The sequence below is a fragment of the Ranitomeya imitator genome, chromosome 2 (genome assembly GCF_032444005.1).
Source record: "Ranitomeya imitator isolate aRanImi1 chromosome 2, aRanImi1.pri, whole genome shotgun sequence".
Lineage (NCBI taxonomy): Eukaryota > Metazoa > Chordata > Amphibia > Anura > Dendrobatidae > Ranitomeya > Ranitomeya imitator.
In genome coordinates, this window is record NC_091283.1 from 584,874,969 (window position 1) to 584,891,602 (window position 16,634).

Below are 16,634 nucleotides of genomic sequence, written 5' to 3' on the forward strand. Positions count from 1 at the left end.
TGATGATGAAGATGAAAGTGTGGGAAAAGAAAAAAAAAAAAAAAAGAAAAAAAAGAAGGGGAAGGGCGTGGAATAGTGAAACATCAATATCTGACAAAATAAAAAAAATTTACATACTCAATATCTTTTTCAATCCGAACTTCTTTAAAAAAAAAAAAAAAACATGCTATTCTATTTGATTGGACTAATCCTCATTGCCTTTAATGTCTCCGCCACCTCCCCCATACATCCTACATTATTCTTAGTTGTTTTCCTTCAGGTAGAATGAACCTACAAGGAAAGAAAGGGTTTATTTTAATTCCGATATTTTGGTCCCATTGACTTGCATTGGGATCGGGTATCGGTATCGGCGATATCCGATATTTTTTGAATATCGGCCGATCCAAACCGATACCGATACTTTCCGATATCGGAAGGTATCGCTCAACACTATACATTACTGAAACGTTGCAAAACTTCATCTTGTGGTGTAATAATTAATAACCTTTTGTGCCTATTCTTGGAGTACTATTCTATTATACATTATTAATGGATCTGGATGTGATGTGTCTCTGTGGCAGGCTGGAAATTCTAACAATATATGGCTGACCATTTTATATGACCTGTTATAGGGGGACTGTGTCTGCCTCTGTGTTGGGAGGGGGGTTGTACTTGGTTTTGGTATTGGAGCAGAATAACTAGTCTTACATATTGCCAATGTACCAGGCTTTGGTATGTGTTTGGCGGACAGTTTTTACGGTTTCTACAGCCTTAGAATGAATGTGATATTTGATATCAACTAATGGAAATTAGTCCACTGCAGGGATTTTAGAGGAAGCAAACATCACGATTGATAATGGCATGGTAGTAATACAGGAATCTCCAACAACTTATAAAATACATTAAAACAAAAATAAGCTTAAAGTGACCATGATGATCACACATTTACTTTTACAAACTAACTTGAATCGTACAGTGTATCATTAATGTATATATGCCGCATAACATCAACTTCTATATAACCATGATTTATTTTGTAGTTACTTCCAAAATTGATGATGTGGCCTCTATTGATTACTCTTTGACGGGACCTCCTATTGTGAGCGCTGATTATCTGGATGTACAGCTGAAGGTACAATATGAAAACAATATCCCTAATTCTGGTAGTCAGTGTTGAGCCCCTAGATCAGAGGTGGGGAATCTTTTTTCTGCCAAGGGCCATTTGGATATTTCTACCATCCTTCTGGGGCCGTACAAACTCCGCCCACAAAGTACATCCTGACTTTGGCACTGGTGTCAGGACGTAATCTTTCATTGCATGCCCTTCAGTGTTCAATAGTGAACACTGCATGTGTGTGCTAACAGAGCAAGAAGAAATTAATGAGCTGGTTGTAATCAAAATACATCTCCCTGCCCAAGAATGCGGTCCCTGAGAATCTGCTCGGGGGCCTGATAAAAGGTCATCGAGGGCTGTAAATGGCCCTGGGGCCTGAGGTTCCCCAACCCTGGTCTAGAACAATCAAGAGACTTTAGAACAAAATCAGTTTGTTCATCTACACATCTACTTGAAGGGAATCAGTCAGCAGGTATTTGATATGTAATCTGAAGATGGCATGAGGTAGGGGTTAAAACACAGAATTCAGCAATGTGTCAAATATCAAGCTGTGTGCTGTTGTTTACTTACAATGAAGGCTTTATCACTATGATATTATCACTGCCAGGCCTGATGTTGGTTGTGTCATAACTAGTTAGATAGATAAACGTGCACAACTAATGAAGGTGCCAGAGAAGGTTCCTACACCGTTAGCATATAACAAGAAACTCGACACTCAACTTAAGTGATCAAGCGAAAATGTATTGTTGTCCACTGCCGTCGTAAGCAAACCGTTTCGGTCTTACATCAGCCCTTCTTCAGTTACTACAAATAAATTGCAAAATCAAGAAAACAAATAAGCAAAATAAAGTATGTACAATAATATGTGAAACATGGTCAAACAAGAAGATCGATCAGGGAAATGACAAATGCAGATCTCGTAGTAACTAAGACCAAGAACATCCTCGCAGGCACAGAAAAAATATGATCACCGATACAGAGGAAATGATCTTCAAACATAGGACAATAGGAGAAAATGAAAAAGTAAGAAAAAATAAGAAAAATAAGGACCAGAGAAGTGAGGCCAGAAAATAGATGGTGGTAAAAAATTAGGACTAGCACATACCCGATTAGAGTGCATCAAATAGGTCAGGTGGACCAATAGATACAGTTGCAGATCACTAGATCTATAATAGAAGAGTACATGGTTCATAAGAGGGCATATAGACACGTGATGTATTATATGTTGTATGACAACACATACCAAAAGTCTTTCCGTCATGCAAATAAAGACATAGAAATAACAAGGCCTGTAAGTAAACGTGTATAGTTACCACTCAGGGTATTAGTCCAAAGCCAGATTGCTGTTAGACACAATGGGGAGGTGAACCAGTCTAGTGACTGACCTGTACGCCTGTGGGTCAAAGTGCGCTGTACCTCAGTGGTGTGTGCAGACGCGGTGTCTGATTGTGTCGTAACAGCTGCACCCAGTAAACTAAGAGATAAATAATTGGATTCAGGGTCTCTTTGCCTATATCATGCTGTTCTCAGATGAGGTAGCAAAAACCTGATGATAGATTTCCTTTAAGAGTAGAAATACAACATAACCGAAGATGTAGTAAAATGCCAAACTCTCTTTCATCTATAGGATTTCTATCTCTGTAGTGTATTATCAGAATAATTCTATAGGGATTTGAAGATAGACACAGTGGTTAAAATAAGTATTTGATACACTGCTAATTTTGAAAGTTTTCCTACCTACAAATTATGGTGAGGTCAGTCATTTTTATTCTAGGTACACTCCAACTGAGAGAGAGAATCGAAAACAAAAATCAAGAAAATCACATTGAAGGATTTTTACATATTTCATACAATAAAATGGAAATGAATTAAGTATTTGATCACCTACCAATCAGCAAAAAATCTGTCTCTCACAGACCTGTTAGATTTTCTTTAAGATGTCCTCCTACTCTGCACTCATTACCTGTATTAAGTGCACCTGTTTAAACTCCTTACCTGTATAAAAGACAACTGTCAACACACCCAATCAATTATACTCCAACCTCCCCACAATGGCCAAGACCAAGAGCTATCTAAATATACCAGGGGTATAATTGTAGACCTGCACCACACTGAGATGGGCTACAGGGCAATAGGCAAGCAGCGAAGTGCAACAACTGTTGGCACTATTCTTAGAAAATGGAAGAAACACAAGATGACTGTCAATCTTCCTTGGTATGGGGCTCCATGCAAGAGTGGTAAGGATGATTCTGAGAAAGGTGAGGAATCATTCCAGAACTACACGGGAGGACCTGGTCAATGACCTGAAAAGATCTGTGACCAGAGTCTCAAACATTACCATTAGTAACTCACGCCATCATGGATTAAAATCCTGCAGGGCACGCAAGGTCTGCCTGCTCATGCCAGAACGTCCAGGCCCATGTTAAGTTCACCAATGACCATCTGATTGATCCAGAGTAGGCATAGGAGAAGGTTGTGTGGTCAGATGAGACCAAAATAGAACTTTTTGGTATCAACTCCATTCTCCGTGTTTGGAGGAAGAAGAAGGATGAGTACAATCCCAAGAACACCATGCCAACCGTGAAGCATGGTGGGGGAAACATAATACTTTGAAGGATTTTCTGCAAACGGGACAGAGTGATTGCACTGTTGTGAATTCCGCTCTTGGGCTCCCTCCGGTGGTTGCAAGTGGCACTTTTGTGAGTTCTGCTCTTGGGCTCCCTCTTGTGGTTTCAAGTGGTATGGCTGCTCCTTGGAGTTAGCTGTCAGCAGCTGCTTCCACTGATCGTCTTTTCTTCTCGGCTATTTATGCCTGGCTCTTTCCTTCAGCCAGTGCCACTTGTAAATGGTTCCTGGTTGGATTCACATCTCATTGGATTTCCCTGTTATCCTGACCAGTTCTGCAAAGCTAATTTCTTGCTTGCACTTTTCTGTTCATAGATTGTGGACTTATCCGTTCTGTGCTTTCTATGTTTGTCCAGCGTTATCAGTATGAATTAATTCTGTCTTGCTGGAAGCTCTGGGAAGCAGATTTACCCTCCCCACCTTTAGTCAGGTGTGGAGATTTTTTGTAAACTCTGCGTGGATTTTTGTAGTGTTTTATACTGACCGCACAGTATTCCATCCTGTCCTATCTATCAAGCTAGACTGGCCTCCTGTGCTCATCCTGGTTTCATTCTGTGTATGTCTTTTCCCTCTCCACTCACAGTCATTATTTGTGGGGGGCTAATCTATCCTTTGGGGATTTTCTCTGAGGCAAGATAGTTTTCCTGCTTCTATCTTTAGGGGTAGTTAGCTCTTAGGCTGTGATGAGGTGCCTAGGGAGAGTTAGGAGCATTCCACGGCTACATCTAGTGTTGTGTTGAGCTTAGGGACTGCGGTCAGTACAGTTACCACTTCCTTCAGAGCTCGTTCCATGTTGCTCCTAAACCACCGCATTTTAACAGTACAAGTGGCCAAAAATGAATTAAATGCATCTCAAAAGAAGGAAAAGAAAGTTCTGAACCATTTTTTTTCTGTGCTCAGGTTTGTCTCTTTTTTCCTCTTGATATCTGAGTGGTTCAGGATTTATGCTCTGGCATGGATGTTCAGGGTTTGTTTTCTCGTGTGGATCAACTTGCTGCAAGAGTACAGAGTATCCAAGATTATGTTGTCCTGACTCCGGCTTTAGAGCCTAGAATTCCTACTCCTGATTTGTTTTTTGGGGACAGATCCAAGTTTTTGAACTTTAAAAATAACTGCAAATTGTTTTTTGCTTTGAAACCCCGTTCTTCTGGTGATCCCATTCAGCAAGTAAAAATCATCACATCCTTGCTGCATGGTGACCCTCAAGACTGGGCTTTTTCTCTTGAAACAGGGGATCCGGCATTATTGAATGTAGACGCATTTTTTCAAGCGCTCGGATTATTGTATGACGAACCTAATTCTGTGGATCATGCAGAAAAAACCCTGTTGGCCTTGTGTCAAGGTCAGGAGGCGGCAGAACTATACTGCCAGAAATTTAGAAAATGGTCTGTGCTCACTAAATGGAATGAGGAGGCTCTGGCTGCTATTTTCAGAAAAGGTCTTTCTGAAGCCCTTAAAGATGTTATGGTGGGCTTTCCTACGCCTGCCGGTTTGAGCAAATCTATGTCTCTAGCCATTCAGATTGATCGGCGTCTGCGCGAGCGCAAAGCTGTGCACCATATGGCAGTGTCCTCTGAGCAGAGTCCGGAACCTATGCAATGTGATAGGATTTTGACTAGAACAGAACGGCAGGAATTCAGACGTCAGAATAGGCTGTGTTTTTACTGTGGTGATTCTGCTCATGTTATCTCTGATTGCCCTAAGCGTACTAAGAGAGTCGCTAGGTCTGTTACCATTAGTACTATACAGCCTAAATTTCTCTTATCTGTGACCCTGATTTGCTCATTGTCGTCCTTTTCTGTCATGGCATTTGTGGATTCAGGCGCTGCCCTGAACTTAATGGACTTAGAATTTGCCAGGCGCTGTGGTTTTTCCTTGCAGCCTTTGCAGAGCCCGATTCCTTTGAGGGGTATTGATGCTACACCCTTGGCCAAAGATAAACCTCAGTACTGGACGCAGATAACTATGTACATGGCTCCAGCACATCAGGAAGATTGCCGTTTTCTGGTGTTGCATAACCTGCATGATGTTGTTGTACTGGGTTTTCCATGGTTACAGGAACATAATCCGGTGCTGGATTGGAAAACTATGTCTGTGACTAGTTGGGGTTGTCAAGGGGTACATAGTGACGTTTCTTTGATGTCAATTTCCTCTTCCCCCTCTTCTGAGGTCCCTGAGTTTTTGTCGGATTTCCAGGATGTATTTGATGAGCCCAAGTCCAGTTCCCTTCCACCGCACAGGGACTGTGATTGTGCTATTAACTTGATTCCTGGTTGCAAGTTCCCTAAGGGACGACTTTTCAATCTGTCTGTGCCAGAGCATGCCGCCATGCGGAGTTATGTTAAGGAGTCTTTGGAGAAGGGGCATATTCGGCCCTCTTTGTCACCATTGGGAGCGGGTTTCTTTTTTGTTGCTAAGAAGGATGGCTCCTTGAGACCCTGTATTGATTATCGTCTTCTTAATAAGATCACGGTCAAATTCCAATACCCCTTGCCTTTGCTTACTGATTTGTTTGCTCAGATTAAGGGGGCTAGTTGGTTTACTAAGATTGACCTCTGAGGGGCATATAATCTTGTTCGTATTAAACAGGGAGACGAATGGAAAACTGCATTTAATACGCCCGAAGGCCATTTTGAATACCTTGTGATGCCATTTGGGCTCTCTAATGCTCCATCTGTGTTCCAGTTTTTCATGCATGATATTTTCCGCAATTATCTTGATAAATTCATGGTCGTATATTTGGATGATATTTTGATTTTTTCCGATGATTGGGAGTCTCATGTGAAGCAGGTCAGGATGGTGTTCCAGATCCTTCGTGATAATGCTTTGTTTGTGAAGGGGTCTAAGTGCCTATTCGGAGTTCAGAAGGTCTCTTATTGGGTTTTATTTTTTCTCCCTCGTCTATAGAAATGGATCCTGTTAAGGTCCAAGCTATTCATGACTGGATTCAACCCACATCTGTGAAGGGCCTTCAAAAATTTTTGGGCTTTGCTAATTTCTATCGCCGTTTCATTGCCAACTTTTCCAGTGTGGTTAAGCCCCTTACTGATTTGACGAAGAAAGGCGCTGATGTGACGAATTGGTCCTCTGCGGCTGTTGAGGCCTTTCAGGAGCTTAAACGCCGATTTACTTCTGCCCCTGTGTTGCGTCAGCCGGATGTTTCTCTTCCTTTTCAGGTTGAGGTCGACGCTTCTGAGATTGGGGCAGGGGCCGTTTTGTCTCAGAGGGAGTCTGATGGTTCTTTGATGAAACCGTGTGCTTTTTTTTCCAGAAAGTTTTCGCCTGCGGAACCCAATTATGATGTCGGCAATCGGGAGTTGTTGGCTATGAAGTGGGCGTTTGAGGAGTGGCGACATTGGCTTGAGGGAGCTAAGCACCGCGTTGTGGTCCTGACCGATCATAAGAATCTGATTTACCTCGAGTCGGCCAAGCAGCTGAATCTTAGACAGGCTCGATGGTCCCTGTTTTTCTCCCGTTTTGATTTTGTGGTCTCGTATCTTCCGGGATCTAAGAATGTTAAGGCTGATGCCCTCTCTAGGAGTTTTTCGCCTGATTCTCCTGGAGTCCTTGAGCCGGTTGGCATTCTTAAGGAAGGGGTGATTCTTTCTGCCATCTCCCCTGATTTGCGGCGGGTGCTTCAGGAATTTCAGGCTGATAGGCCTGACCGCTGTCCTGTGGGGAAGCTGTTTGTTCCTGATAGATGGACAAGTAAGGTGATTTCTGAGGTTCATTGTTCAGTGTTGGCTGGTCATCCTGGGATTTTTGGTACCAGAGATTTGGTTGCTAGGTCCTTTTGGTGGCCTTCCTTGTCGCGCGATGTGCGTGCTTTTGTGCAGTCCTGTGGGACTTGCGCCCGAGCCAAGCCTTGCTGTTCCCGTGCTAGTGGGTTGCTTTTGCCTTTGCTGGTCCCTGAGAGGCCCTGGACGCATATTTCCATGGATTCTATTTCGGATCTTCCTGTTTCCCAGAAGATGTCTGTTATCTGGGTTGTTTGTGACCGGTTCTCTAAAATGGTCCATCTGGTACCTTTGCCTAAGTTGCCTTCCTCCTCAGATCTGGTTCTATTGTTTTTTCAGCATGTGGTTCGGTTGCATGGCATTCCGGAGAATATTGTGTCTGACAGAGGTCTCAGTTTGTCTCTAGATTTTGGCGGGCCTTTTGTGCTAGGATGGGCATTGATTTGTCTTTTTCTTTGGCGTTTCATCCTCAGACTAATGGCCAAACTGAGCAAACTAATCAGACCTTGGAGACCTATTTGAGATGCTTTGTGTCTGCTGATCAGGATGATTGGGTGTCTTTCTTGCCATTGGCCGAGTTTGCCCTTAATAATCGGGCTAGTTCGGCTACTTTGGTTTCACCTTTCTTTTGTAATTTTGGTTTTCATCCTCGCTTTTCTTCTGGTCAGGTTGAGCCTTCTGATTGTCCTGGTGTTGATTCTGTGGTGGACAGGCTGCAGCAGATTTGGACTCATGCGGTGGACAATTTGACATTGTTTCAGGAAAGGGCTCAACGTTTTGCTTACCGCCGTCGGTGTGTTGGTCCCCGGCTTCGTGTGGGGGATTTGGTTTGGTTGTCTTCTCGTCATGTTCCTATGAAGGTTTCGTCCCCTAAGTTTAAGCCTCGGTTTATTGGTCCTTATAAAATTTCTAAAATTATTAATCCGGTGTCTTTTCGTTTGGCTCTTCCAGCCTCATTTGCCATTCATAATGTTTTCCATAGATCTTTGTTGCGGAGATATGTGGTGCCCGTTGTTCCCTCGGTTGACCCTCCTGCCCCGGTGTTGGTTGAGGGAGAGTTGGAATATGAGGTTGAGAAGATTTTGGATTCTCGTTTTTCGAGGCGGAGGCTTCAGTATCTTGTCAAGTGGAAGGGTTATGGCCAGGAGGATAATTCTTGGGTTGTTGCCTCCGATGTCCATGCCACCGATTTGGTTCGTGCTTTTCACTTGGCTCGTCCTGATCGGCCTTGGGGCTCTGGTGAGGGTTCGGTGACCCCTCCTCAAGGGGGGCGGGTACTGTTGTGAATTCCGCTCTTGGGCTCCCTCCGGTGGTTGTAAGTGGCACTTTTGTGAGTTCTGCTCTTGGGCTCCCTCTTGTGGTTTCAAGTGGTATGGCTGCTCCTTGGAGTTCGCTGTCAGCAGCTGCTTCCACTGATCGTCTTTTCTTCTCGGCTATTTATGCCTGGCTCTTTCCTTCAGCCAGGGCCACTTGTAAATGGTTCCTGGTTGGATTCACATCTCTTTGGATTTCCCTGTTATCCTGACCAGTTCAGCAAAGCTAAGTTCTTGCTTGCACTTTTCTGTTCACAGATTGTGGACTTATCCGTTCTGTGCTTTCTATGTTTGTCCAGCGTTATCAGTATGAATTAATTCTGTCTTGCTGGAAGCTCTGGGAAGCAGATTTACCCTCCACACCTTTAGTCAGGTGTGGAGATTTTTTGTAATCTCTGCGTGGATTTTTGTAGTGTTTTTTACTGACCGCACAGTATTCCATCCTGTCCTATCTATCAAGCTAGACTGGTCTCCTGTGCTCATCCTGGTTTCATTCTGTGTATGTCTTTTCCCTCTCCACTCACAGTCATTATTTGTGGGGGGCTAATCTATCCTTTGGGGATTTTCTCTGAGGCAAGATAGTTTTCCTGCTTCTATCTTTAGGGGTAGTTAGCTCTTAGGCTGTGACGAGATGCCTAGGGAGAGTTAGGAGCATTCCACGGCTACTTCTAGTGTTGTGTTGAGCTTAGGGACTGCGGTCAGTACAGTTACCACTTCCTTCAGAGCTCGTTCCATGTTGCTCCTAAACCATCGCATCATAACACTGCACCATATTAAAGGGAGGATGAATGGGGTCATGTATCCCTAAGTAAGAGCATTGAAGATGGGTCATTGGTTGGTCTTCCAGCAGGACAATGACCTGAAACACACAGCCAGAACAACTAAAGAGTGGCTCTGTAAGAAGCATTTCAAGGTCCTGGAGTGGCCTAGCCAGTCTCCAGACCAGAACACAAAAGAAAATCTCTGGAGGGAGCTGAATCTCAATATTGTCCAGAGACAGCCCCGAAACTTGAAAGATCTGGAGGAGATCTGTATGGAGGAGTGGGCCAAAGTCCCTGCTGCAGTGTGTGCAAACTTGTTCAAGAACTACAGGAAACTTCTGACCTCTGTAATTGCACACAAAGGTTTCTGTACCAAATATTAAGTTCTTTTTTCTATTGTATCAAATACTTGTCTCATGCTTTAAAATGCTAATTAACTATGTAAAAATAATACAATGTGATATTCAGGATTTTGTTTCTCCTCATAGCTGAAGTGTACCTGCGATAAAAATTACAAACATCTCCATTCTTTGTAGGTGGGAAAACGTGCAAACTCTGAAATGTATCAAATACTTATTTTTCTCACTGTAAGCTAATTTTTCCTTGTGTTGATAATAAAAAAAAGTTAAAGGGGAACCTGTCACCTCGAGAAATGCTATTTTCCTGCCGATATAGGGTTAATCTACAGGTTTAGTATATAAAGACTGAGTAGCAGCTTATTGGAATTCTGGCTACAGGGAGAAAATTAAGTTTTATTCTCCCTATAACCGTTCATTTACAGTAATTCAGGCGGTGCTGAGGGTGGTTACCATCAATGCTCACTATACTGTGAGCGCAGCTGTAATCACTCCCCAGCACTTTGATTGACAGCCAGCTCTGCGGCATGTGTGTGCAGCGTGTGTGCAGAACTGGCTGTCAAAGTGCCAGGGAGTAATGACAGCCGATCCCCTGTATAGTGTATACTGAGGGGAGACTGTAACCACTCCCTGCACCGCCCAATGACTGGAAGCAAATGGCTACAGGGAGAATAAAGCTTAGTTTTCTCACTATAGACACTTCTACAGCAAGCCAATTTACAGGCCTTAAACACTATTTACCTGCAGATTAACCCTATACCTGCAGGTAGATAGCATTTCTTGAGGTGAAAAGTTCACTTTAAGAGGAATTTGTCACAAAGCTTTGCTACTGTATCTGAGAGCAGCAAGATGTAGAGATGTTGATTCCAGGATGTATCACTTACTGGGCTACTTGCTGCAGTTTTCATAAGATCACTCTTTTATCTGCTGCAGATTTACCAGTTCTCGGAATACTGAATGTATAACCCTGCCCACAGCACTGATTGGCAGCTTCATGTGTGCACTGTGCATAGGTGTGGGCGGGGCTATACAGGGCTCAGTATTCTGAGCACTGCTAGATCTGCAGCAGAGAAAACGGGGATTGTATCAGAACGACAGCAAGTAGCTCAGTAAGTGACACATTGCTGGAATTGGGTCTCTGTTCCTACATCATGCTGCTCTCAGATTACAAAGCAAAATCCTGGTGACAGATTCCCCTTAAAGGGTTCCCTTGAAGAATGACATAACATATTACACAACGAATACGACTATTATCTATAATGATGTAATAATGTATAACCCAATTACTTTTGCACTCACAGGGAGAATTTTTTGAGCAGTCTCAGCGCACCCCACCCCCATTCTCACCACAGCCTCTGTCCGTACCCGATGACCACAACCTCATGGCGTATTTTGCAGTCTCTGATTACTTATTTAATACTGCTGTGTTTGTCTATCAGTCTGCAGGAAAGCTCATCTTTAATGTGACCGATGATATGGTAAGACACATATCTAAAATACAAGCAAATATAGTTTGATATTTCCAGAGGATCTTTGACATTTTTTGGCCACACTCAATATTCTCATATTGAATAGAAGATGGAACACAGCTTGCCTAAAATAAGATATTATACATTTATAGCTATTCACTCAGAAGCACATGGCTCAAATCAATGAAAGGAACAACGTTGAATAGGACATGTCACCACCAGAAAAAGTTCATAAAGAAAAAGTACCTGAAATTTTTACCTTTCTTGAAGATATGTGACAAAAAATCCTTTGTAATTTTATGATAAAAGCTCTGGCACTTTGATTTTTGTTCTCATCACACCATTTACAGATCCAATTATCTGATCTCTTGTGCTATAAGTACAAATGGCATAGCACGTACCAAGGGGCGAATAGCTCACTGGATTCTCTAGGGCTGTCTTTAGGCTGCTCTTCATTATATCCCCGTGTAAACACCATAAAATTAGTACTGAATAAAAAGGCCCATCTCTGGAACCGTATATCAGGGGCCAAAAAAACAGAGAAGTGGCAATACAATAAGACCAAAAACTCTTCACTTTTGACCTAGTGGCAGACGGGTACTCTTTAAATCAGTAAATCTGGATACCTACCGGTGTAGCAACTAAAATATAGACCTTGTCGTCGTATTACCATGTGAAACCTACCTTACTCTTTTCTTTGAAGAAATTGACATACCGGACTCCAAAGATTTAACTATGAAGAACCCAAACCAAAAATTTCCCCTCTGCTGCCATCCTGACATAAATATTTTCATTTCAACCTCATCCAATATGTAATAGATCAATAGATCACTTTCCAAAGAATAGCGGGTATTACCGGCACTGAATGCTGTAAGATTCCCCCGTCTATAGCAATTAGATCTTCTATGGATCGGACACTCTGGGCTCAGTGCTGAAAAGGGTAGGAAATCCACAATCCATATGGCATACAAAACGGAGAAAAGAAATGTGGCACTCACCTGATTTCTTCAGCTAGAAACGTGTTCTTTAACACTTAAGTGAAAAATAACATTCTTCGGCTGTGACAGGAGTAGGTGAGGGAGCGGGGAGTGAAGAGACTGGACGACGGCCGTTTTGCGCACTAGCGCTTCCATGGACCCTTGGAAGCGCTAGTGCGCGAAACGGCTGTCGTCCAGTCTCTTCACTCCCCACTCCCTCACCTACTCCTGTCAAGGCCGAAGATCAATAGATCATGCTATCTACGCTTGAAGAACCTCATTATTTGTCCTTAAATTATCTCCCTCTGTAGATTCCAAAAGATTTTCCTGTGCGACTGAATACGTCATCCTTTGGGAAAATGATACCACAGGTAAAGAATATTATTTATGCTCATCTACACCAAGGAAATTACCAGCTAACAAGAATATTTCTACTATACCATGATCAGCTATGATGCAAGAATGTTTTTTGAGAATGGATGGATTTTTGCATATATTACTTGAGGTACCCAAAAGCTTGACCCATCTGGATAAACTCATTCTGTGAGCTCTTTTAGGACATACAGGATGGAGAGGGGCAGTAGTTATGTAAAAATTAGTTTTTGTAGCATCCCAAAAAATATTTTGCCACCAGGTTTCCTGTAATACATATTTGTAAGATGCTAAAAATTTGTTAAAGGAAGCCTGTCATCTTTTTCATGCAGTCCAGAAGACTGAAGTAATAATTTGTATATGTTATTATTATCATACTCAGATATCAAAGATGTATCCAGATATGCTGATGAAGCTCAAGATCTCATCACCTTCTGCGCCTTTCCTGACCATGAAGCCTGAAAATGTGACCATTTCACCAGTGTTGGATATTCAGGCCTATGCAATATGTCCAAACTCATCTCTGGCCCCTCTTTTCCTTTTAAACTTGGTAAATTATTGTCTATTCTAGTTGGAAGGGGGAAGTGACAGTGTCCAGTGGAGATGTTAAACTGGATCTGAATTATTGCCTGTGAGCAGCTGAGTGAGTCGCATTTCCACAGGTTATACCGTCAAATTGACAGAGATTTTCAAACTACATACATTAGCCTCATTAGGTCTAAGAGATGTGTGTAATAATGTATAGAGTTTGTGCTGTACGATCTGGTAAATCTGGTGCCAGATCTCTCCAGACAAGTCACTATACTCTCTTAAGGGACTACTAGCTGATAGAGCACTTCATGTTTCATATTTCAGGTCTTTCTCACGCTCCATAAAGGGGTTATTCCCTTTCAAATGTAATTCATCCCTTACTGCACTTTGTTTCAAAAAAACAAACAACACTCAACTTCATTGAGTTCCCCGACGGTCTCTACAGCTGCCCTCCTTGTTAGGGCTAGCGGAATGCACCAAATAATAAGACAGATAGTGTATGGTGCGTTCGCAGCCCGGGGTCCACCGTGCAGAGATGGAACCTGCTGCTAAGTAATGACGGACTATATGGCGGTACTCATAAGTATACACACGTGGGTTACACTTCACCCAGCGTGAAGGAAGCGATCCTGTTGCGTCACAGGACCGCGGTACCGCACATAGAAGGCGAGCAAGTAGTCAGCGAACTCAACCCCAACTAGGATTGAAGTCCGATTAGACCCTTGCTGGCACAACACCGCAACTAGGTGTGTAAGGAAGCTGAACAACAATATTAGGGCACAAGAGTGCATGCGGTGCCGCACTGACGAACGCCACTAACCACCCAGGCTTGGGTAAGGAAAGCACAGAGAAAGTGCACGGCGCCATACTGGCGGTCACAGCAACTGGACGCTGTAACGTGTGATTAGTGCTGTAGGTGTTATGTTTGCTAATGACAGGTGTTATGAAGGCAATCCAGAAACACAGTGTGCTTAGCGATCAGAGCGCACACAGTGATCTGACAAATACCCAAAAATACAAGAACGAGCTCTGAGACGTGGAAACTCTGTAGACTGCACACCTGATCCTATCCTAAACACAACTAAAAGCGGCTGTGGATTGCGCCTAACAACTACCTAGGCAACTCGGCACAGCCTAAGAAACTAGCTAGCCTGAAGATAGAAAAATAGGCCTGACTTGCCCCAGAGAAATTCCCCAAAGGAAAAGGCAGCCCCCCACATATAATGACTGTGAGTAAGATGAAAAGACAAAACGTAGGGATGAAATAGATTCAGCAAAGTGGGGCCCGATATTCTAGGACAGAGCGAGGACAGTAAAGCGAACTTTGCAGTCTACAAAAAACCCTAAAGCAAAACCACGCAAAGGGGGCAAAAAAAAACCCACCGTGCCGAACTAACGGCACGGCGGTACACCCTTTGCGTCTCAGAGCTTCCAGCAAAACAAAAGACAAGCTGGAAAGAAAAAAGCAACAAAAAAGCAAAAAGCACTTAGCTATACAGAGCAGCAGGTCACAGGAACAATCAGGAGAAGCTCAGATCCAACACTGAAACATTGACAAGGAGCAAGGATAGCAGCATCAGGCGGAGTTAAGTAATGAAGCAGTTAACGAGCTCACCAGAACACCTGAGGGAGGAAGCTCAGAAGCTGCAGTACCACTTGTGACCACAGGAGTGAATTCAGCCACAGAATTCACAACAGTACCCCCCCCTTGAGGAGGGGTCACCGAACCCTCACCAGAGCCCCCAGGCCGACCAGGATGAGCCGCATGAAAGGCACGAACAAGATCAGAAGCATGAACATCAGAGGCAAAAACCCAGGAATTATCTTCCTGAGCATAACCCTTCCATTTAACCAGATACTGGCGTTTCCGTCTAGAAACACGAGAATCCAAAATCTTCTCCACAATATACTCCAATTCCCCCTCCACCAAAACCGGGGCAGGAGGCTCAACAGATGGAACCATAGGTGCCACGTATCTCCGCAACAACGACCTATGGAATACATTATGTATGGAAAAGGAGTCTGGGAGGGTCAAACGAAAAGACACAGGATTGAGAACCTCAGAAATCCTATACGGACCAATAAAACGAGGTTTAAATTTAGGAGAGGAAACCTTCATAGGAATATGACGAGAAGATAACCAAACCAGATCCCCAACACGAAGTCGGGGACCCACACGGCGTCTGCAATTAGCGAAAAGTTGAGCTTTCTCCTGGGACAAGATCAAATTGTCCACTACCTGAGTCCAGATCTGCTGCAACCTATCCACCACAGAATCCACACAAGGACAGTCCGAAGACTCAACCTGTCCTGAAGAGAAACGAGGATGGAACCCAGAATTGCAAAAAAATGGAGAAACCAAGGTAGCCGAGCTGGCCCGATTATTAAGGGCGAACTCAGCCAACGGCAAAAAGGACACCCAATCATCCTGGTCTGCAGAAACAAAACATCTCAGATATGTTTCCAAGGTCTGATTGGTTCGTTCGGTCTGGCCATTAGTCTGAGGATGGAAAGCCAAGGAAAAGGATAGGTCAATGCCCATCCTACCACAAAAGGCTCGCCAAAACCTTGAAACAAACTGGGAACCTCTGTCAGAAACAATATTCTCAGGAATGCCATGCAACCGAACCACATGCTGAAAGAACAAAGGTACCAAATCAGAGGAGGAAGGCAATTTAGCCAAGGGCACCAGATGGACCATTTTAGAAAAGCGATCACAGACGACCCAAATGACTGACATCTTTTGAGAAACGGGAAGGTCAGAAATGAAATCCATCGAAATATGTGTCCAAGGCCTCTTTGGTACCGGCAAGGGCAAAAGCAACCCACTGGCACGAGAACAGCAGGGCTTAGCCCTAGCACAAATCCCACAGGACTGCACAAAAGTACGTACATCCCGTGACAGAGATGGCCACCAGAAGGATCTAGCCACTAACTCTCTGGTACCAAAGATTCCAGGATGACCAGCCAACACCGAACAATGAAGTTCAGAGATACGTTTATTAGTCCACCTATCAGGGACGAACAGTTTCTCTGCTGGACAACGATCAGGTTTATTCGCCTGAAATTTTTGCAGCACCCGCCGCAAATCAGGGGAGATGGCAGACACAATGACTCCTTCCTTGAGGATACCCGCTGGCTCAGATAAACCCGGAGAGTCGGGCACAAAACTCCTAGACAGAGCATCCGCCTTCACATTTTTAGAGCCCGGAAGGTACGAAATCACAAAGTCGAAGCGGGCAAAAAATAACGACCAACGGGCCTGTCTAGGATTCAAGCGCTTGGCAGACTCGAGATAAGTCAAGTTCTTATGATCAGTCAATACCACCACGCGATGCTTAGCTCCTTCAAGCCAATGACGCCACTCCTCGAATGCCCACTTCATGGCCAGCAACTCTCG

General features: G+C 43.6%; 1 protein-coding gene across 3 annotated transcripts in view; it reads left to right on the plus strand.

Moving 5' to 3' along the window:
* LOC138665095 (bactericidal permeability-increasing protein-like) overlaps positions 1 to 16,634 on the plus strand; it is a 134,624-nt gene that overhangs the window by 86,890 nt on the left and 31,100 nt on the right. For all 3 annotated transcript variants that reach the window (XM_069752270.1, XM_069752271.1, XM_069752268.1), the window contains 4 exons: positions 1,020 to 1,111; positions 11,187 to 11,363; positions 12,643 to 12,702; positions 13,086 to 13,253. In XM_069752270.1, coding sequence (XP_069608371.1) covers positions 1,020 to 1,111; positions 11,187 to 11,363; positions 12,643 to 12,702; positions 13,086 to 13,253 — 497 coding nt within the window. The remainder of the gene's footprint in view (positions 1 to 1,019; positions 1,112 to 11,186; positions 11,364 to 12,642; positions 12,703 to 13,085; positions 13,254 to 16,634) is intronic.